The following is a 23,829-nucleotide window of genomic DNA, read 5'->3' as shown; positions in this document are numbered from 1 at the left end:
CCCCCACAGATATTTGTGAAGCTCGCGATCCCAAGAGAGACGGCGTCGCGCTCTCGTACCTGTTCAGGGGGAGCTTGCTCCGGGCGCTCCGCTTTACTTGCTCGCGCCACGGAACCGGCAAGAACATCCCCTCGGCCGAGCTCCGAGTTGAGAAAGTCGGCCAGGCCGTTCCGGGGATAATTGTGAATTGGATTGTCATCAACAGAGGTGTCATCATTCACGTGCATTTCTCCCAGCGTAGTGGGGGGGTGGGGGGGATAAATGTACTTGAGCTCTGTGCGTCTACCAATCGTGCTGTGGTGTGTGCCTCAAGTGTTACATTGGAAAATATATATATACGTTAAAATGGAAAGGCACAAAGCGCAGCCCTGCAATTGTCCCGCTCACGCCACTGCTGGTAGAAGGTGCCTCCACTAACGTGAGCTCTAGAGGGCTCCTCTGTATTTGTGTGTGGCCCACTTTGCCACCACCGGCCTGATGTCTTGGGAGAGGTTTGGAGTACCCACACTTTACCCCACCTGCCACACGTGGATCTGCCGGTCAATCCAACTGTGATTTGTACCCCATTGTTTATACCAGGGGTGGGGAACGTCCGGCCCACGGGCCGTACAAGACCCGCGAAATCATTTGGTCTGGCCCTGCCAAGGCAACCGCAGGCAGGACTCGAAATTCAATAAATCTAGGAGCAAACAGGGAAAAGCAGTTGCGAGTAGCAGCAACATCATCAATGCCAGCTAACATCACACGCCTCACGAAAGAGAAGCAGTTCCAACCATCACATTAGGGGTGAGTTAATTAAATGTTTGACCAAATATAACAGGCTAATTTTCTAAGTTGATAATGTTGTATGTCCCGCGAATGATGTTATAAATATCCAAATGGCCCTTGGCAGAAGAAAGGTTCCCCGCCCCTGGTTTAGGGGGTGAAGGGAGTCGGTGGGTGAGTGAGTGAATGGCTCTGTGAGTGGCTGGGTGTGTCAGTGGGTGAGTTTACGCCGTTGCTTCAACTGCTGGGCTGGGAGCTCGATTCGAGCTGGCCGGCCTCTGCATCGCAAGCCCCCTGTTGTAGCGCACCCTTACGCCGCCGCGTCGTCATCCCATTGCTTGTCTAAATTCGGGAAGGAATTCTGACATTTGGGATAACCGAAATCCTTCAGGAAGGATTCGTGAAATGAGGACGGAGTTCTCAGATTTCACGGGGGGGTGGGGGTGGAGGGGGTCCAAAGACAAAGATCCCCCGCATAGACTTAACAGGCTGTTGGGGCAAGTGTTGTTAGCAAGCACCTATGAAGGCCGGCACGGCATGGCACATGAGGGGGTGGGTGGCCAACACCACGCCCGGCCGCCTTTGTCTCCCTAGTAGTGATGTTTACACACCGCACAAGGTACTCATTTGAGGCTGGGTCGACCTAGGGGAGGCCCAGGATGGGTTCAGATAATCGTCACTGGGTGTTGGCCGTGAGCGGGAATGAAACCCGGGTCGCCAGGTTCGTAGCGCAGCGTAGCGCTAACCGCTACACCACCGCTCCCCATCCACAACCCTTGTCACGTGCAACGCTCACCCAATGTGAAAGCCAGGAAGGAATTTTTCTTTTCAAAAACAAGGCAATGAAGGCCGAAATGAAGACAAAAACACGGCTCTATTAATAATAATAGACATCAGCTCGGTGGAACATTGCACGTCCTACAGAGGGATCCATTCATCTGGATCTCGTCAATTCTGTTTACATTCGTTGGGAGGCCATTGACGTAGTGCCTGCCACTAAGATATTCCACAATGCCCGCGTGCCACCCACACACGGGGAGGGCGCGTTGCCGGCTGCCCGCCCTGCGGAGGAAGGTGCACACAGCCCTTGGGTGTTAGATAAACACGCACGCTCTCTCAAGACGTTAGCCGGAGGGGTACGAGCGATCGGGGGAAGCGGGGGGTGGTGGGATTTGTCAGAGCTGCCGTGTGTGCATTCCTTATTGTCGCTCATCATCGTATCCTGCTGCCGATTGCAGCTCGCATCCATTGCGGCACAGCGCTCCGAGTGTATGAGGCTTAGTTAATGAAGCGGCATTTAAGTGACTTCACCGACGTTGGAGGTAGACCTCCCGTGTGGATGTGAATCGATGATGTCGGGCGGTGCGATTGTGAAGTGGCATTTCTCGGATGCTCAACCGGAGAACATTGGTGAGCTTGGCAGCTCCTCCCAATAGCTCTGGGAATGAAATGTCGTGCGACGAACATTGCTGTCATACGCAAAGCGGGTGGCAACGAGCTGACCTCTACTTTGTGGACCAGATGTCACTGGAAGGGATCTGTGATATCCGCTTCCGCGGGCCGAATTAAAACCAGTGTCCTGATGCCTACAGGGAAAGAAAGAAGGGAACACGTGGCATCTGAAGGCGAGGCTCCTCAATTGAACAAGGGGAGCCATCACACACGTCTGTCATGTGTATGTGTGGAGCGACTGGCAAAGACAAAGATCCCCCGTATAGTCTTAACAAACTGTTGGGGCAAGTGCCTTTAGCGAGCACCTATGAAGGCCGGCACGGCACACAAGGGGGTGGGTGGCCAGCACCACGGCCGGCCGCCTTCGTCTCCCTCGTAGCATAGTTTACACACCGCACCGAGGTACTCATTTGAGGCTGAGTTGACGTAGGGGGGAGGCCCAGGACCGATTCAGATAATCGTCACTGGTTTGGCCGTAAGTGGGAATCAAACTCGTGCCGCCGGGTTTATAGTGCAGCGCACTAACTGCTACACTACGGCAATGACCGATACCCGTGGTGTCAAGATCAGCCGTTGATGCGGAGGCTCTTAGAGGACACGACTGGGCATTTGGAGGCAGTCGCCCTTCAGCAATGAAGGGAGCGATGCTCGAAACAACGAGTGGCACGCCAGGCGGATAAAACTCAGCGATTTCGCGCAGTAGGAGAGCACAGGCGGTGCACCTGGGTCAGTCCCCGTGACCTCTTGCCAGCAGCGAGCCTCCGACACTTCACGCGACGGCTTCAAAGTGCACCTAGCCTGGCACAAGCGCTGCGGTGACGTCGCCGTCGCTTAGGGGCGAATTGCGGCTGTTGTTGGTGCGTGCGTCCGTCTGCGTTGCGTGTGGCTCCGTGCGGTGGGAACGGTAATTAACGTGCGAAATTTGGCCCAGAGGGTCGTGCCGCAGAGCAGCATTCCCGCACATCCTGAGTGAATCGTCGCTCCTTTCATCTTCTTACGTCTGCGAAAAAAAAGCGTTTTTACGTGAAACGAGCTTAAAATAAAAAAATAAACCCCAAGTAAAAGCGTTTAATTCGCGCCCTGAACGTCACAGCACACGCTTTGCACCCTTGGTCCCAGCGCTAGCATCTTCGCAGACGCTCTGCGGAGATGTAACGTGTCGTACAGACGTTCAACTGCTTTCGCACCCTACGCAACCAACCCTGCTAATCGGAGGTGCCTGGTATGCACGTAGGTTGAACTTCTGTTGCGCACCGTACGCTACACACACAAAAGTGCTTGCCACAAATGAACCAACGATACCTTGGGGATCTTGCCAAGGAGAGCATCACGCAAACTCGGCTCACCCTCGCAGCGGCAGCAGCGGCTTTTTGGCTGGCCATCGAACAAAGACGGGCACCGAGTCGCGCGCTTTTGGTTGCGCTTCCGCGGCCGTCTGGAACGCTCTCTCGATATTACGAAGCAACTGGAGCTGTGCACTTTTAGATCTAGATTTAAAATTCATTTATTTTCGAACTGATTTTTGTGTTTAGTTTGTTGTCCTTCCCCCGCACCTCCGATGAGCACGGTTGGCTACGCACGGTGCGAAAGAAGTTCAGCGTACATATGTCGAGGATGTTCGGGACATCCTCGCACACAAACGCCACACAACCACGGGTTAAGGGTCGCGGGAGCGCGGGTTAGGGGTCACGGTGGCGCTGCCGTGTACGCCACCCAATCCGATTGCTGAGGGGAGGACACTGAACAGATTGGCCCCCAGGAGGATTAGTAGTAAGCCCGAGAAGGGAATGAGTATTCTTAGGTTTTTCGGTAAAGTCACGTAGGTAAAAAATTAAATTTAAATTAATAAAAGTAAAATAAAATAAAAATCACGACGTTTCGGAGGCAACACAAGCTTCCGTCTTCAGGTGGAACCGTCACAGCCACGACAGCTGTATCAAGTACTTGATACTGCACACAAACGCCACACAACTTGATACTGTATCAAGTACTTGATACAGCTATCGTGCTGTGACGGTTCCACCTGAAGACGGAAGCTTGTGTTGCCTCCGAAACGTCGTGATTTTTATTTTATTTTACTTTTATTACTTTAAATTTTTTACCTACGTGACTTTACCGAAAAAACCTAAGAATATGAATCCTTGCAGTCACGAAAGCTTCAAATCTAGAATTAAGGGAATGAGTGTTTAAAACGGGCGGGAGACGGGCAAAATAAGAGAGATGATTTGGTGGGTTCGAGGTCGGTTGGTTTTCGATGGTGGGTGGAAGCACGGTGCGAGTTGCCTCGAGAAGAAAGACCCCTTCTTGCACCATCTCAAGTCTCCTCTTCACTAATAGACATCCACGGGTGTGATGTTCACGAGCTGTCAACTCGTTGGTCAATCTGCTGTTCCTCCCCACGGCCGCTTCGGCCACGGTGATCGTCTTGGCCGTACTTCGCCACGCTCACCCGCGTGGGTTGGTGAAGCTGATCCCAGCAGCGGCCTGCGTATCACTCGCCGCTGATGTTGGCCGCGTCCGGGAACTGAACTCGGGTCGCTGGTTCCGCGAGGCGACGGTGATCGTCTCCGTTCCAACCCTTGATGGACATCGTGGGGAGCGGTGGTGCAGCGGTTAGCGCTACGCCGCGCTACGAACCCGGCGACCCGAGTTCGATTCCCGCTCACGCCCAACACCGGTGGCGATTGCCTGAACCGGCCCTGGTCCTTCTCCCCTAGGTCGACTCGGCCTCAAAACGAGTACCTGGTGTGATGTATGAAACGTCGGCACTGGGGAGACAAAGGTGGTCGGGCGCTGTGCTCGCTAACAGCAATGTTCCCCAACAGTCTGTTGAGGCTGCACGGCGTTGTGAATGTAACCTCCGATAGGCTTGTGGGGCATAGACTTGTAAGAGCAGATAATGCATCATAATGCGGTATGAGAGCATTGGGAACAATAGGTTTAAGTGATTTGAAATCTCTGAACGTACGTGGGAGGAGAGACCCTAATTAAAGATTTTATTTAATGAAACAGACACGAGGGGGCGGAGGGTGTCTGTGGGGAGGAGGATGCGCGTGTTTCATAGTTGATTCACTTGTTTATTGGATCGTGTTCTTTGTTTGGTTGTGATGCCTTCGAGTGCAAATTTTTTGTTTTGTTTTTACAGTTGCCTGGGCGTACGGTGGCGACATTAGTTAGATAGAGATGGTGGATCGCCCAGAGATGGGGCCTAGATTTGTTGGACACGGTGCTTAGTTTATCGCTGCGATGCTGTTTCGGGAATTAATTTGGCGCCTAGCCACATCGTAGTGCTGTGTGTGTGTGTTGCGGGTGGTGTTTTGTGTGTGTGTGTGGCAGTAGTGGTGTTTTGTGTGTGTGTGTGGCGGTGGTGTTTTGTGTGTGTGTGTGTGGCAGTGGTGTGTGTGCGGTATGGATCTGGAGAGCCTGGTTTGTTTCCCGCTCACAGCCAACATCAGTGACGATTGTCTGAACCGGTCCTGGGCCTCCCATAGGTAGACTCGGCCTCAAATGGGTACCTGGTGCGGTGCGTAAAAACATCGCCACTAGGAAGATAAAGGCGGCTGGGCGTGGTGCTGGCCACCCACCCCCTCGTGTGCCGTGCCGGCCTTCATAGGTGCGACTCGCTAACAGCACTTGCCCCAACAGTCTGTTAAGGCTATACGGGGGATCTTTGTCTTTTTTGCGTGTGTGTGTGTGCGTCGGTGTCTGTGCGGAAAAGAAGAGAGATTTTATTGCCGCGTTTCTAGTTCAGAAACGAGGTCATTAACACAAAAAAACGGAACAAAAACTGAAGAACGCACAAAGCAGCGTGGAGGGATGGATGGATTCTTCAGACAAAGGAGCAAATGTAAATTGAAAACGGCACATATTTCCAGAATGAAAAGTTAGCGCGCCTTGCCAGGATGGATTGCAGGGGGGAGGCGATGGCCGATGGGGCAGGACCAGTTACAAAGAATGGCACGACAAAGGTGCTCGCGCCTGGACGGGGAGAGGTTTTTTTTTTTGATGCCGCACATTTTTGCGCCTCTCGGTATAAAGCGTCCTCGTGAGCGCGCGTCACGACCGAAGCGTTCGCGTGAAAATATTCGCTAATGTCCGCGCCTCTCGCGCCGCCGTTGGCAGTGCTCGCGAGCCCCGATGTTTACTGCTTTAATTTCCAGGGGGTTAATAAGGCACCGGCTGCGAAATAAGGGCATGCACGGTGCTTATGCGTAATGTTGTCCGTAAAAAATGTTTGGGTGTTTGCATTTTCGCGAGACTTTTAATTTCATTGCGGGGCTCTCCTTGTAAACATTGTAAAGAATCGGCGTTGGAGAAAAATACAAATAACCCACCCCCGCTTACACTTTCAACGACAATAAAATAGAATTAAAAACCATATGCCGCGCTTGCATATATTTTCATTCAATTTATAGCCCCATTTAAAAAACAAAAGTGTTTTGCGTATGCGAGATACTCAAGCGCCCGATTGTCGGGCTGCTGGCTTCATTAAAACCTGGCCGAATGGCTCGGCGAGAGAGTGAGCGGCTTGCGAGCTCATATCCTCTCGGTTTGCTTGGCCAATCATCCTTGCGGGGTCGCTAAAACGAGGACCACTTTGTGGGGGGTTAAGTCAACAGGGCGTTGTCCTGTGGATAGACTCCATTTTTCCCGCCGTGGGAATGTGGAATTTTCACCACTCAATGCTCGTTTGAGTAGGGAAATCATATTGAGTTTTAAATGTGTTTTTTTTTTAACAGCAGGTAAGCAGGTAAAGTCAGTCAGTCTGAATTGTTAAACTACATTAGCGGTTGAACGATGCACCGAGTCATTGATTCGTAAAATGTCTTAAGCTGAGCGGGCACATGCGTCCAACCGCACTGCTTAATCATCGATGTTTTCAAGTTCGCGTACATGCTGTATGTCATCTGCGTACAACAATCTCTGCACCCACGGCAGGTGCCACGGTGCATCACAATGTTTAAGAGCCATCGATTCTTGAGTGGAATCGCGACCCTGAATCACGAGAGTTCAGTTTCACGTTCTGTACCCGAGAAAGCGTTGTGCTGCGACATAGAATTGTAAGAATGGGTTGGTGTGTCTTTGAATTGCTAAACCAGTTTGTTTATCCAGTTATTAATTAATTAGCTATCCAGGAAATCCACACTCGAGACCCAAGGACTCTATTTCAGGAGGTTCCTGCCTACATTGATTGGGTTTTCATTTTTAGATGTTTTTTTTCTTCCACCCAATTAATGACGAGTGCTTGTCACACGTGTAGGGGGAAACCGCACACAAGGGCCAACGCTACATCCCCCGTACAGATAAGTCCACTTGCCGCGCTGCCTTCTCCTCTCGAGCCAGAGTCTGGCACCTCTCGCAGGCTTCAAGGGCCTCCAGTGGCGGGGACAGATGGCTGTCACTCTGTTGCTCGTTTGAAAAGGGATACACCGCCTGCGGCTGCATTCTGATGCCGGAAATATTCACGCTTAACCAAGTGGCTGCTTTTCGATTTAAAGCTTTCGTGACTGCAGGGATTCATCTTCTTGGTTCTTTCGGTAAAGTCACGTAGAAGGGAAGTAATAAAATAATTTTAAAAAACATATTATTATTATTTTATTACTTCCCTTCTACCAAAAGAACCAAGAAGACAAGTGGCTGCTTTTTTGCGATGTTGCGGTCCGTACGCCCCCCCCCCCCAACACCCATTCTCTTTCATTGGGTACGGCGAGCAACCCCCCCCCCCTCCACACTGAACCCAAACGCTTATTCTAAATGGGTTTACTAACCTAATGCTAACCCCAGCACACGGACATTAACCCTTAGCCTAAACATAAAGTCATCACGTGGTTTAATTTCGGGCTGTCGTTGGACGGGTTAGCATATCAAGCGGCGGGGGTCCGTTATTCTTTGCGCTTGGCTTGCGAGCTGGGAGATATACTTCGGCGCGCGCGCACACACACACACACAGAGCCGAGAAAAAACTGGCGCAAAGCAATGATGTTTGACATTTAGATGATAATTAAAATGAATGTCCACTTCAGCGTGTGTTGTATAATCGGCGGGAGCAGGGCCGTCAAGATTCATGATCCGTCTCGCGATGTTTACGGTGTCCGAGCGCGGCTCATTTTCGCGGATTGTTTTGAAGTTTTTCATCATCGCCACGCCCATGGTCAATCCACTGCTGGATGAAGCCTCACCCCAAGGCCACCACCGTCCCTCATGATTCTGCGATACAATAAGCACCTGCACATGAGCTTTTAAGCATTTATCGCTCCATCTCCTTGGTGGACGTGCTCTGAAATGCGTAACAGTCCTAGACAGTACTTTGAAATCCTATCGTGTTTTTGTATTGGTTTGTTGTTGTAACGTTCTGACCCACCCCTACTTGACCATCTGTGTAAAAGAGCTTTGTAGCTCATCAGATTCCTCCACTTTCATTCAAGATGATGATTCTGAATCCTTGGCTGCCACTCCGTTACTCTTCATACATTATTTTAAAAACATTTATTCCATTGGAGGATTCTTAATCATTGGATACAAACTCTTTAAATGCTAGAACACCTGGAATGTGGCGCTTGTTATACAAACACAAATGGGTTTCATATCTGCACACGAAATTGTTCATAGACACTGGAAGTGGAACGAGATTCACCTTCCAGCCATCCCATGAATCATCGCGTTCTCATGACGCGAATTTGATAGAACGCAATTGAATGTATTAGGGAACACTTTTTTTTTTACAGCGCGGATGCGAATTGGATACATAGCGCGATTGAGTGAACAGAACTACATCGCGCGAGCATGAATAAACAGTCGGGCGGCTGCCTCGGCGTAGCATCACACACACAAGGCGGGATGCTGCTGGATGCTCCGGGATGCGTACGTATCTCACGTGTTATCGTGGACTGATATTTATCTCGCTTTGTAATAATTATAAAAGAACACGTAAAAATCAATAACACAACAAATTATCATGAAAAATGTCAGCGACGTTTTCTAAACTCGACTACCCCTAACCCCTTGATTCACATTAAATCAATGTTTGTTAATAACTACGCGATCTCTCCATGACTTGGTGTCCTTCAGTAACGCAACTACCACTGACTGCGCCATGCGAGGACAGACTGTGTTTACGTAACGTCGCGGTGAGTGGCAGCGCGCGTGACGATGGTGGCGGCACGGCCGTCTCGGTTCACCTCTCGATGCGACGAGAACTCCCTTCTCCAAACTCGAGTGCCACTTTTCGCTCTGGCTCGCGTCTGATATTACGGCTCGAACGGGTTTGCGCGCGCCCGCCACGCAATACGAAACGCGTTAAACGCACTGAACATTGGCGGGTCCTGCCCGCAATTAATCCCGCGGACTCTCTGCCAAACACTGCTCGGACATTAACCCATTTGGGGGCGACAATCGGCGATAGCCACGGGGTGGTTTCGAGAGGACGTAGGCCAAGTGTTTATCGGGGCAGGGCCCTCTTGTCATTGTCCCCACTTGCCCACCGGACCTTGGGGTCTCAAGCGAGCGCAATCTCCGCGGTCGCAGTCAGGGTGGCGCTGGAGGCAGGCTTGCTCGTTTGAAAAACGAGCACGCGGTCGCGCAGGTCGTAAAGAACCCGCGAAGTTTTAATAAAGGCGAAGCGCACTTTTAATAAACTATGTCATCATGCTGGAGCTAATGAGGATTTCGAATGTTTTACTGTTATTGTGCCGGCTAATTTCAGAATCGTCGCAAATTCTCTGTGCCCTCCGCCGCGATTCGCTGACCTTTGAGTCCGGGCGCCTGAGGAAGAAATCGTCGTGCAACAGCCGTTTTCTGGGTTGTGCGAACGCCTTGTGTATATTTCTATACTTTTGTTTTACCGGAAACATTCCAGCAATTCCTCTTCCTTGCAGCGTCCCTGGAGCAAAAGCCGTCCGTCCGTCGTGGGTTACCGCCGAGGGGTTAACTCGTCTTGGATGTACGTCTGCCGCGGTGGCTGGTGAAATTTAGATTGACGGGATTAAAGCACAATAATGATCTGGGCTGTTTGCAGACTGCCACGACGAGAAATGTTCATACAGACAAAAACCCCTCGGAGGCAACCCCCCGCCGTTTTATGGATTACGCTCTGTGTGGAGAAGTGAAGGGCGGGGGGGGGGACGTGCGTGATATTGGTTTTGAAGTGAGCTGCGGCAGCGCTCCGCCGGACGGATTAAAGATCAAAGGTGTGGCTTGGCGTTGACGGCGGGTTTAGCGATGGTCATTACGTAGCAGCGGCCGTAAGATCGAGAGAGAGCGAGCACATAATCGATGGACCCCCGCGGGGAGAGTGGCCCGCGCTTGGGTGTGAGAAGTGACGACGCCGCGGTTCCCTTCCAGGATGAGCCGCGCGTTTCTTTATCGTCAAACGAGGCGGCGGCGAGATGTTAACTACCTCGCCTGGTGTGCAGGAGGTCGTGGGTTCGTTTTCGACCCTGACGCCTGCTGTGTATTTGGAGTTTGCGCGTCTCTCTCTCTCATCATCATCATGGTGGCTCGGAGATGTTAACTGCCTCGCCTGGTGTACAGGAGGTCGTGGGTTCATTCCCGACCCTGACGCCTGTTGTATATTTGGAGTTCGTGTATCTCTTTCTTTCATCATCATCACGGTGGCTATGAGATGTTAACTACCTCGCCTGGTATGCAGGAGGTCGTGGGTTCGTTCCCGACCCTGACGCCTGCTGTATATTTGGAGTTTGCGCGTCTCTCTCTCATCAACATCATGGTGGCTAGGAGATGTTAACTACCTCGCCTGGTATGCAAGAGGTCGTGGGTTCATTCCCGAGCAGGAGGTCGTGGGTTCTAACCCGACCCTGACGCCTGTTGTATATTTGGAGTTCGTGTATCTCTTTCTTTCATCATCATCACGGTGGCTATGAGATGTTAACTACCTCGCCTGGTATGCAGGAGGTCGTGGGTTCGTTCCCGACCCTGACGCCTGCTGTATATTTGGAGTTTGTGTATCTCTCTCTCATCATCATCACGGTATCTATGAGATGTTAACTACCTCGCCTGGTATGCAGGAGGTCGTGGGTTCGTTCCCGACCCTGACGCCTGCTGTATATTTAGAGTTTGTTTATCTCTCTCTCATCATCATCACGGTGGCTAGGAGATGTTAACTATCTCGCCTGGTATGCAGGAGGTCGTGGGTTCGTTCCCGACCCTAACGCCTGCTGTATATTTGAAGTTTGCGTGTCTCTCTCTCGCCTTGTGGTCGCGTGGATTTTCTCTTTCCCTCCACATTTAGAATCGGCACCACGCGTTCAGACTGTTTGGCCGCTAGACATATCCACGTGATGAGCTACTTCGTTGAGATATCAATTGTGCTGGCCAGGTTGCTTCTGAAAAAAAAGAGCTTTCATAGCTCAGTGGGCCTTACCTGCTGAAAAAAAATAGTTTAATCGATGTGAGCACCGGGCCTCGGTGTACACCGCCGCTGTGCCCTCTCGTCAGGGCCGCCCAGGGACTCCTCGAGGTCAGAATGCCTCATGGCCGTGCGCGAGCGGGGGTGGTGGGGGTGGCGGGTAATTACCACCAAGCCACTAAGGGGCCCATCCATTGAGTAGGTCCGCAAAAATTTGTCAAAACCTGACCCCTCTCCCCTTCCCTGTACGCACGCGGACTTTTTACCCCCCTCCCCACTACCTGCTTATGTACGCTTGACGCACCCCCCCCCCTCGAATCCTATAGAACGGCCGATATTTAATCCACGCAGAAACGATCAAGGATTAGTAATATTAACGTGTTTCAGCAAACAGATAGATAGTCCTGCGGTGGACTAACTCATTTGAAGGCCAAAAATTATTATCGAGGCTTCACCCCCCCCCCCCGTTTCCTATGCGTACGCATATTGTAGTAGACCCCCCATACGCAAGCGTACGCATTTGGGTTAACCCCCCCTCCCTGCGTACATACTAAAGGGATGGCCCCTAAGTGGAAACCTCCATCAAAATGATTCGATGTAACAAAAAAATGCTATTTGTTATCATATACACTTACATCACCGAGATTACAGCAACAATTTTTCGAACAAAACAGTCCAAGCAGGGCTTAAAATGCCCTTTTTGCCCCCCACCGCCCCCGGGGTCTCCCGTTCCCATGCCTCGGGTTCGAGGATGACGTCGACGATCGGCCCGGTGCTCTGCTGGGCCTTCGCGTGGCTCCACGGACCAATCCGGTCGGGGTCGACGATCGAGACGTTCGTCGTCTTTGTGCCCCGACGGAATTGGAATCTGTGTCTGGTTCGCAGAAATGTACTTGTACTGTGATCCGGTACCATTATTGTGTTGAACTTTATTGCATTAGACTGCACAGAGTTTGTTATGTTTGTAGGTATGTTGAACTTCTTTCGCACCTCCGTACATGGCCAACTGTGCTAATTGGTGGTGTATCGTATGCGTTTGTGTATGGTGAAGTTCTTTCGCACCACCGTACGTAGCCAACCGTGCTGGTCAGAGGTGCATCGTACGTACGTTGAGCTTCTGCCGTGCCGTCCGTTGTCGTGCAAAGCGCTGGCCACCAATTAACCACAATCCCTCGCTGATCTCTCGTCAAGGAGCATAAACCGTCACGTGCACTCCGGTCACCATCGCAGCGGCGGCTTTTGGCTCGCCATCGAACAAAGACGGTCACCGCATCGCGTGGCGCTTTCGGACGCGCTTACGCGGCCACCTGGAGGAACGCTCTTCCTGCCGATATTAGGAAGCCGCCGGAGCTATGCACGTTTAAACCAAGGTTGAAAATTCATTTTCTCGGTGCGTCAGTATCCACCGCAGTGCGGACGGTATTGAATTGTGGGGGGCCGTTGGGTGAGTGACGAACTGGCACGGGCATGCGAATGAGCAGCTGCATGGATTACCCGTAGAAAGCCAGCCAAACAATAATAATAAAAAAAATAATACACTCAATACGGTGCTAATAACGGCATGTGTCTTATTCAAACAAGTTAAATGGATTTTTTTTTAAATAAGACTGTCAATCAAAGTGGTCCCATGCTCAAGCAAACATTCTGTGGTGCTGAGCAGCAAATGATGCAAATGTCACATTCCTACGGCAGGGAACAGATGATAGAACATCCACTTCTATAGTCCCACAGAGTGCTATGGCCATCCCTTTGTGGTACTTTTTTACTCTTGCTTGAGGGTCACTAATGATGATGGGCTGGGTGAAACCCTGATGATGATTTGAACAAGCAGTCTCACGTAAACAATACACCTCCACATATCCGTCTGTCTACTTTAACAAAAAAGAAGAGGAGGTTTTTATTTGCGCACGTTACGTTGGCCACAGGGCCTTCTGGGAGCGCATAATTCCATCGGCGTTCATTTTAACAACAAGCAAAAGCTGGACAGGTTTCGACATGTTCTTCTTGGTTCTTTCGGTAAAGTCACGTAGAAGGGAAATAATAAAAAAATAAAAAATAAACCAATTAAATAATTCTCACGACGTTTCGGCCACAACGCAAGCAGCCGTCCTCAGGTGAAGAACAGGTCTGTCGGAAAGACAGCGTCTGAATGGGCTGTGAGAATTATTTTATTATGTTTTATTTTTATTATTTTATTATTTCCCTTCTACGTGACTTTACCGAAAGAACCAAGAAGATGAATCCCTGCAGTCACGAAAGCTTTAAATCGAAATTTCGACATGTTTTCGTCTCATCAGCAGAGTCAGGCTAGTTCATATCAATTCTGGTGAGCTGCCCATCGTCTCTGTTGGGTAGATATGGGTGTAAGTGAACGGTGAGCATTGAGTGTGCGCCACAATAGAGCGCGCGCGTGTGTTTTTCACCTGGACTCAAGCAGACCATTATATGCCTCATTGTCTTCGTATGAATCTAGCCAATTTATTCTTGCGCTCTTGTCACACGTCCCCTTCCGCCGCCCCCCCCCCCCCCCAATAGGAAAACAGATTAAAATACAATAACGCCACCGTTGATGGATCGATCCTCACCCGGCCTCCACGAGTTGGGAGGAGGTTTGGCGATCGGCGGTTGCGGGCCCCCCCCTCCCCCAAAAATAAAGCGCCCGTCGTTGAAAGAATTCTCCCGAATTTTTTTCGATGTCGTAGCGTTAAGGGAAATCTGTGAGGTTAAAGCCCCCCCCCCGTAATGTTGAGCGTTGTGGGACGACTGGAATGAATTTACAAATGCAAACTGGCAGGAACAACAACTTTATCGGCTCTTAACGCACGCAACCACATGTGTGTGCAAGGTTTTACTGCCGTGTGTCCCAGAATCTGTTACATCTGTGAGCTTCATAGCTCATCGTATTTCTCCCAGTATAAATATACATTCTGATCCTTTCTCACCAGGATCGATTCCTGCATATAATAACAGATTTCAATCTCGATTCCTCCAATGTAGTCATCATCATCATGATCCATGCGCAGAGAGCCCGTAGGTGTCCACTGCACATTTCTACATTTGTTTTCACTCTCCTCTTGTCTTGTGCCAATATGCTCAAGTAGTGGCCACTTCTTTCTGGCACCGATCTTTTCTTATGTCGTCGTCGTCAGGCCGTTCTCTGTTATGTCTTCCTTTCTTTCCGGTTCCTTCCATTTTTCCGAAACAACACACTTTACATTTTCCTGTTCTTGTCCATCCTACACGTGTGTCCAAACAGTGCCAGTTTCATCTTCTTGGTTCTTTCGGTAAAGTCACGTAACTTTACCGAAAGAACCAAGAAGATGAATCCCTGCAGTCACGAAAGCTTTAAATCGAGAAGTGCCAGTTTCCTTCTCATCACTGCCTGCATCATCAGGTTGTCTTCTTCTGTATTGGTTATCTGGAAGAAGAATTTGAAGAAGGATTAAAAAAAACACATTACTGGAGGGTGTCAGCGTCGCAGATTGACGTTTCACGGAGGTGCACCATCACAATCGCAGTGCGCGAGCCAACGGCCGCTGGACATTGACCTTCATTTCTCACTCTCGATATTTTCCGGAAGGTCTGCCGGGGGCAGCGCTGGTGCAGGGATTACCTGCATGCGGCGCTACCACTGCGGAGTACGACGTACGCCGATCCGTCATGTGCCCTATAAACCTGTGAGGGCAAAGTGTGGTGTCGCGAGGATGAAACGAGAATTAACGAATGCGGTGTGGCGAAATAATTTTTCGGAAAACATTGTCCAGACTAATCTTGATTTGAAGCTTTCGTGACTGCAGGAATCCATACTCTTTGGTTCTTTCGGTAAAGTCACGTAGGTAGAAAAAATAATCGATCACGACGTTTCGATCGTGATCTATTGCAAGCAACCGTCTTCTTCTTTTTCACCTGAAGACGGTTGTGGCTGGGAAAACTCGGACCGGTTCAGTGGTATCTGAACCGGTCCGAGTTTTCCATGAGGTCGGGTCGGCCTTTTGTGATTGCAAAAACAGTTTCTTCCCATCCGCTGCTGGTCTCTTCAACAAGGCCAGGGGCTCAAACTGACTTTGACACTCAAACTGACTTTAACACAATATCTGCACAATGACACCCTGCCATATTTGCACTGTGTTAAACTATTTGTATTTTTGTAATTTTATATTGCATATTATAGCTATTGTATATGAATTTTTTTTTTATTCAATTATTACATACTTTAGTTCCTTAGTATTAGTTAGACTTTGTACCTTTAGTATAGTTAGACTTGTACACCACTTATTTAAGATTTAAGATTCCTATATATTGAATGTATGCACCTTCCTGCCAAAGTAAATTCCTTGTCTGTGCGAACTTTCATGGCGAATAAACCCTTTCTGATTCTGATTCTGATGTAGCCGAGTGGCAGCTTTGCTATGAAACACGAGAGGCATTTTGCTGGCGTGGTCAATTTGTCTCCAGTTAGGGTAATAACTGCTCCATCGCTGGGGTATCGAATTTAATTACCGTGTTGCGTTAATGAACGATGTCATTTTGTGTCCAGCGTGTCAAGGGTGATCCTGAATAGGGAAAGTAGTGGAACACGTTGACGAGTACCATTCACGCACGTTGCCATGCCAGGAATTGCGAACAAGCCGTTAACGCCGCCAGCTGTGAGAACGTTTGAAAGAAGAATTAAAATGAATGGAGGCTGCATTTAATTGTTACCATTAAGTGAATGAACAGCAAAGGTAATGATGTAAGCAAGATCAATTCGGGAGAAATCGGTTAAGTGATGAATGGCGAGGAGATGTCGCTGGTGTGCGTGGCTGTTGATATGATGCCGGGGCTGTTTTGCTCAGTGGTTTTCGGAGAAGAAAAAACACTTGTAATTCAGAATTCCTCCCCCTCCCCCTCTCAACCTCCCCCAAAAAACCCCCAAAACGTATATGAGCACTGGGTCATTATTTACAAGTATTGAGCAGGCTGGAGATGGACCGCCCGCCCAAACGTGTGAGCCACAGTGGGGTCACTTCATTGCTGTGAGATTTCTTCAATTAATTTCGCCCCGGCGCTACGGTGCACAGCAGCGAGAGCCGACCTAATGGCATAATGGTTGCACGGTTAAAATACAGATAGGCCTTATTAAAGCCGGCATTCCTGCTTTAGTTGAAAAATAACCCCCTTTTTTGCAGAGAATTGGCTTAAGGCCTACTTGTTACAGCGAGGGCTTTTTTTACACGGCCAATAAACACTCCGACAAGAAGAACCACGCGCGTTCGGAGGATGTTTGTGCGTGGACTCTACGCCGCCAGCATTGGGCTACGTTTGAGCCTGGTTTAGTATCCAGCATTGGGCTACGTTTGAGCCTGGTTTAGTAGCCAGCGTTGGGCTACGTTTGAACCTGGTTTCGTAGCCAGCATCCCGAGCGCCGGTCGGCACACCGGCGAGGCGTGTGCGTAAGTCGCAACGCAGCTGTGAATCGCTCGTGTGTGGACGTCTCTGCAACCGGTTGCGAGGCAGTTGCGCAACTGGTTGTTCACAGTAGAGAGCGTCGATCTGCTCGGCGACACGTGTGGCGGCGGCGGCGTCTTTCGTCACGCGATTGGTCGTTACAATTTAAGTTTCCTCGGTGCACAACCACTCACGCTCGGATGTGGCCAACGTAGTTGCAAGGGGCAATGATCAAGTTGAGCGACTTTGGCTGCTCAACTGAATCAGGGGAGGGGGGGGGCCTTGAGCTACTTGGGGCCATACGCTTCGCTTAGTTTTTTTCAATGCCTTGCAGAACCATTGCATGAAGACGTAAATCACCGCTTGAAGAAGTGGATGTTATTGTAAAAAAATATATATTTGACGTAATTTTCTGTTTTGTTTGATTGCATTGAGTTGGGTGAAACTGGAACTTGTTGGCTGACTAAGCAAGTGCAATACTACATGTATATTTGTTTTACTCATCATCAGAGTGAAATTTATTTCCATTTGCCTCCTACTATTGGCACATTTCTCAACATATCTGAAATACCACTGAGTCAGCAAGCCACTATACACCACTGACATGTCCAGGGGCTGACACAGTTAGAGATACGTCTAGTCGTGGCCTTCTTATGTACACCTGCTTCTGGTTGTTTTTCATTATTATAAATATCTACTGAGAGTAGCGGTGAGTTTCGGATAAAAAAAAAGTTTTGGGATTTCGTATTTTTAAGAACAATGTTATATGTTTTCCTGATTTTTGCACCATTTGCCTGATGTTACTCCATTTTAAATGTATTTGTGCTCACAGCTATACTGTTAACACATTCTCCAGGTTATCAGATACTCTGGATTTTAAAGTACACCACCCCACAACTTTTGCTTTAAAATACAGGCAAAAAAAGTGCATCTTATAATTCAGAGAATATGGTAACACATCGTATAATGCTGTGCCTCTTCATGTCCACGCATGTGGATGGGATGAATGTCTTTGTCGTGTGATTAACTTTGTCCTGAATGTATGTGCTTTCCAGGGTTCTGAAAGATATCCCACAATGCAACATGCCTCATGCCTGGCAGTACAGGAAGTGATGTCACAGCAGGGCATGGCTCATTCGTCCAATCAAGAGCGACCAGAGGTGGGCTTGCATTCGGTCATCCATCTTCCACATCCAATAGCAGCGCGAGGCATCAGCAAATGCTGAGTTCATGAAAAAAATCGAATCCAAAGCAACAAAAAAAGCTAATTAACATCAAAAGTTACTTTATCTCTCAATTCCCTATCTTGTCTGTCACTTGTCTCTCATTTCATTTAATATTTGTCTCGTGTCTATCTCTCTCTCATTGCACATACATTTGTCTCATTTATATCTCTGTTCTTTTAATGCACTACAGCTGTATCTTATGTCTACATTTCTCTAGAATGTTCCATGTTTCTCTCATTGCACCACATCTCTATCTCTTGCCCACATCTCTGCTGTCATCTCACTCGCAGTTACAAAATGAAAGGCGGGGCCCCCTAATATGATTTCTGCTTTGGGGCACCCATTTGGCCGGCCACCACCACCACCGTTCAGATTCATGATGTTGAAGTTTTAAGGAAACCAATATGATCTTGTAATAGGAAAGTAATGCTTCCGTTAGAAACTGAGAAATCACAACAAAACTTAATTGAAGCTAAAAACTAAAATCTTAAAAATAGTATCCCTCAACTAGATGATTGTTTGAATATATGTGACTGCCGAAAGTGTCACAGTTATACAGGGTACAATAATACAGTACTGGATTGTAGCTCATTTAGTAAATTCTGCTGAATAACATAGAATGATGATGTTGATGGTTAGGATGTTAAATTGTGCTTTTATACGCAGTCGCATAACTTTTATTATTATTATTTCCACTTCGTATCTGGGTGGCATGGTGATAGCGCAGTGGTAACACTTGTGGCTCACAGCAAGGAGGGCCTGGGTTTGATTCCTGACTCGGGCACCTTTCTTCTCCCCCTGTTTTGCATGGGTTTCCTCCGGATTCTCTCCGGATTTCTTCCCATCGCTTAAAAAAAAACCCGACACTGGATCTGGTATTATTGGCAAGTAAATCCCAATGCTGAAATATAGCACGACAAATTTCATAATTGGGATCGTACAGCAACAACATCGTCCCCGAGTTGCGAAAACTCAGCAGGACCTGCCAGAAAAAAATATATTGAGACTCCGTGAGGATTTCCCGGGTAAACAAGCAGAGCAGTCTTAATAATGTATACTGCAGTGATATTTTACGTAAAAACAAACCTGGAATTTGGATGAATCCTGATAGCACGGTTAGCTGTAACTTGAGCTGTACAGTAAACGTGCAATGAAAGTAAATCTGAAACAATAAAATTCTGTAATTTTTTTTAAATCTAGCCTGCATTGTAGTGCAACTGAACATTATTGCGGATTCTCGAAATTTACAACAATGCACCACCGAGCGATATCGCTGTTTCCACAATCCACGCCTCCTTGGTACTCCCGTGTTCGTCCATCAATCCACTGCTGGATTAGGGGCCTGCCCATTGCCGTGTGGGTCGTAGATGTTATCTGACCATACTTCGCCGTGCTGGTCAGTGCTGGTCGGTGAAAGTTGGGAGCGTAAATGTGATGGCATAGAATTGCTCTAGGAAGACAGCAGCTGCCTCGGTGAAGGACGATCCTGGGAAGACTCGGTGCATACCAGGCGCTTTGGTCATAGGCCTCAATGGCTCTGTCAATATAGCTTGGTGAGGTGGCAAAGAAATACTAGTAATGTCATTGAATAAGTAATTAAATAAATACGCGCCTTTCTAAAGCTACGGAGGTTTTCGCGGGTGCGGTGTCAGACCGGAGCCATCGAATGTGTTTTTGGGTCCTACCGCATGTCCCTTTTGGGCACGGTGTCCGACGTTTCGGAGGATGCACGCTCTGTCATCGAGGGTGAGAGAAAGTGAGATGCTCAACTCGGCTCCCGAAGAGAGCCTCCGAGCTCCACGTAGGAGCGTCGCCCCCAAAACAACAGCCCTCCAAAACGGGGCACGGGGATATGCCAAGTCTCGGACTTGGTGGCACAAAGAAAGCTAGCTCGCTACGAAACCCGGTAGCCCGGGTTCGATTCCCGCTCATGGGCCACCACCAGTGACGATTATCTGCACTGGTCCTGGGCCTCCCCTAGGTCGACTCAGCCTCAAATGAGTACCTGGTGCGGTTTTCTAAACATCGCCACTGGGGAGACGACTGATCTGGTGCTGGCCAGCTCGTGTGCCGTGCCGGCCTTCGTAGGTCCTTGCTAACAGCATTGCCCCAACAGTCTGGTAAGGCTACACGGGGGATCTTTGTCTTTGTTAGTCAACCCATGGCACCTAGGTCTGGCCCTTGATCTCCTGCCAGCGAGCTTTCCACACTTCCCGTGGCCTGAAAGTGCATCTAGCCTTGCACAAGCACCGTGATGAAGTCACCGCCACTCAGTGGTGAAGCGCTGCTCTTGTTGTTGTTGTTGAACCTAAGAAGGCCATCACACTACTGTACTCTCAATGGGTGCCGATGTAGACACACCGCACCAAGTACAGGCCCAGAGCCAGTTCAGATACTGTATACATTGGGGGGTGTTTGCCAAGAGTGGTAATGGGGGGGGTACGGGTGAAGATGAAGATGGAGGGATGGGGAAGTCTTTGCCCTCGCTGCCGGTCGCTCCGCGTCAGATCAAGATTAAATATCCCGCCTCCTGAGCAAAGCGCGGTAGGGCTTGCTTAATTATCCCAGGCTAGGGTTGAGAAAGCACCCACAAACGTTTTAATACTTTTTTATTGCCACTTCAAAAAAGCCTAAACTTTTACCTTTTTGCGCCTTAACTCTTCCCTGCACCGTACGCGTTTCCTAAAGCGCGGTAGCGCCACTGCACTACGGACCTGGTCACCCGTTTTATATTCCCGCTCTCGGGTCAGCACCAGTCATGTATGTTTTAACTGGTCCTGGGCCCTCCCCTACGTCCACTCAGCCATAAATGGGTACCGCAGCTGGTGCAGTGTGTAAACATCGCCACCCCTTCAAGTCGAGTATGGTACTGCCATGGCCTTAATAGGTTCTCACACCTAGGATCGCCAGCTTTCCTAGAATTGGAATCTGTGTCTGGTTCACAGAAATATGTATTTGTACCGCGATCCGGTACCGTTATTGTGTTGAACTTTATTGCAGTAGACTGCACAGCGTTTGTTATATATGTAGGTATGTTGAATTTATTTCTCACCGTATGTAGCCAACCGTGCTAATCAGAGGTGCGAAGGAAGGACAACAAACTAAACACAAAATCAGTTCTAAAAAAAATAGTTTTCAACCTAGATTTAAAAGTGCAAAACTTCAGTGGCTTCCTAATATCTGACGGCAGAGCGTTCCAGACGGCCACAGAAGCGCATCTGAAGGCGCGTGATGATTCAGTCACCGTCTTTGTTCGTTGGCTAGCCAAAAGCCAGCCGCTGCCGCTGCTGCTGCTGCCGCCGCCGCTGCTGCCGCCGCTGCCGCTGCTGCCGCTGCTGCTGCGAGGATGAGCGCAGTTCGTGTGATGGTGGTTTATGCTCCTTGACGAGATCAGCAAGGCACTGTGGTTCATTTGTGGCAAGCCCTTTTTGTGTAATGAGTGCGACCTCATAGGCTAGACCGACTGACATCTATCTGGGTTTGGTCCTACAGTGCAAAAGGTGGCAACCCTTTCTGACAGTGCTTGCCCCAGCGGTCTATGAAGGATTTTTAAGGTTTGTTTGTTGCCGTTGCTGTTAACGTAATGGCCATTAGTGCAAGTGGAGGGCTGTTTGTTGGATCATGATGCCACATTGGTTGATTATATCTGTGTTTGATTGGAACAACCTTGTTTTCGATACCCTTAAGATCGTAAACCCACCTTGAAAAAAAATATCATCAAGGAGAATATTAGCGCTGGATGCATCGGTCACATTTGCAAATGTGATTTTGTAACTTTGACCATTACCTGTTTGTCGATAGTCCAATGTTCACGTGGCCATGCTGTTGAGGGATTACTCCTGTGTGGTGTTATCTTGGTGTGGTCTCGGACTGCTTCGTTGTTGTTTTTTTCTGCCTTGCCCAATCTTGATAAAAAATTGATTCGTATTTAATTAATTTATATCTCAGAACTCGCTTACGATTGTCCTCTATTTTTGCACACGTGGCTCATCGGATTCCTCCTCCATGTCTCAATAAAGATTCTCATTGAGAGGTGCTCACGGTCAGGGGGAGCCCCAGTGATGCTCGCCAGCCCGCTGGCACGGAGCTCGGCACATTTTGCTCTTTTGCTCCGTGATGTCTGGGCCAGGCACGGGCCTGTGACAAAGAAAACCCTGGTGGGGACCCATTTCGACATTCATCGTCACGATCAGCAGAGTGAGACTTGCTTAAAGCAATGCTGGTCAACTGCCAGATGGGTTATGAGCAAGAACCCTCGCTGCTGAATATACGACTAAGTTATGCAGGACTGCCAGCGGTTGGTTGTTTTGTGGCTAGAGATCGCTCGCGTGGTGAATGCCAAAGCTAAAACTTGGCTAGCCGTGACTTTTGGCCATATAGATCTGTCCGCCCCACAGAGCACGAAGGAAAAACGATCAATCGTGATTTTGAAAGGCATTCAACTTACAAGCCCACAAGGCATGGTCTACACCTGGCCTGTTTCTCGGTTGCGGTAGGCTACCGTCGGAATCGCGTGCGCTGGACTGCCTGTGCTTAATTTCAGCCGGAACAGTGGAAAATGCTGTTCAGGCAAATGTTTTGGCCCAACGACAACCATCACGGTGCCGTATTCTGTTCTCCTTATACTCTGCTGGGTGTGTGCGGTGGTGTGCGAGACAACGCCACGAATAGCTCTCAAGGTAACCACACGTCCCCCGAGGATCATGCTTGGGAATATACGGCACAGTAATAATGATGTGAGGTTATTATGGATAAGTATGCTTTGATCTCTAGTGGTAGTGCCTTATGCCGATAATCAGAGGTGTGGACTCGAGTCATGTGACTTGGACTCGAGTCAGACTCGAGTCATGAATTTGATGACTTCAGACTCGACTTGGACTTGCATAACAATGACTTTGTCCCACCTCTGAGGTGTGGACTCGAGTCATGTGACTTGGACTCGAGTCAGACTCGAGTCATGAATTTGATGACTTCAGACTCGACTTGGACTTGCATAACAATGACTTTGTCCCACCTCTGCCGATAATAATGTTCATCTTGTAACGCGCACAGCATCCGCTCACTCTCGTTGAGAGAGAACGACTTGAGTGGCAAGGAGGAACCATAGACGAGCGGGGAAGGCAGCCCACGCGGTGATCCGGCGCCAACATTTGCCAAAGCTCAGTGATCCTCTCTGTATATCAGTGTGTTATCGGGCAATTAAACTGGTAGGAACGTTGGGTTGCTCGGTCCATGGCCAGGGTCAACGGCGGCGTGGTGTATTCCGCAAATATGCCCGACTGTGAGGGCGGGCACAAGCCGGCATGAGTAGGTTAAACGTTGAGTTTTATAAGGGCACCAAGGGGTGACCAGCCCCTCCCCACCCAGCCCCTCCCCACCCAGCCCCACCCCTCCCACCCCCCACCCAGCCCCTCCCCACCCAGCCCCTCCCTCCCCACCCAGCCCCTCCCCACTCTCCCCTCTCCACCCAGCCCGACCCCTCCTATTTGTGGATGCACGACGGACGGACACAATAATCCCCTGTGGGCTGCTGGAACCAGGTGGGTTCCTACCAGGATAATGTTTACATAATCTCTACTGCAAGCCAGCCTCGCA

General features: G+C 49.3%; 1 protein-coding gene across 3 annotated transcripts in view; it reads left to right on the top strand.

Moving 5' to 3' along the window:
• The window catches only part of LOC133342023 (homeobox protein Meis3-like), a 173,360-nt gene that overhangs the window by 87,825 nt on the left and 61,706 nt on the right, over nt 1-23,829 (top strand). For 2 of the 3 annotated variants that reach the window (XM_061550895.1, XM_061550896.1), the window contains exon 2: nt 18,064-18,168. In XM_061550895.1, coding sequence (XP_061406879.1) covers nt 18,085-18,168 — 84 coding nt within the window. In that variant the 5' untranslated portion in view covers nt 18,064-18,084. Of the gene's footprint in view, nt 1-18,063; nt 18,169-23,829 lie in introns of those variants that run through there. The other variant, XM_061550897.1, reaches the window with a different exon arrangement.

The sequence above is a fragment of the Lethenteron reissneri genome, chromosome 13 (genome assembly GCF_015708825.2).
Source record: "Lethenteron reissneri isolate LAM-NWPU_2019-01 chromosome 13, ASM1570882v1, whole genome shotgun sequence".
Lineage (NCBI taxonomy): Eukaryota > Metazoa > Chordata > Hyperoartia > Petromyzontiformes > Petromyzontidae > Lethenteron > Lethenteron reissneri.
This window is presented reverse-complemented; position numbering and strand designations above follow the sequence as displayed.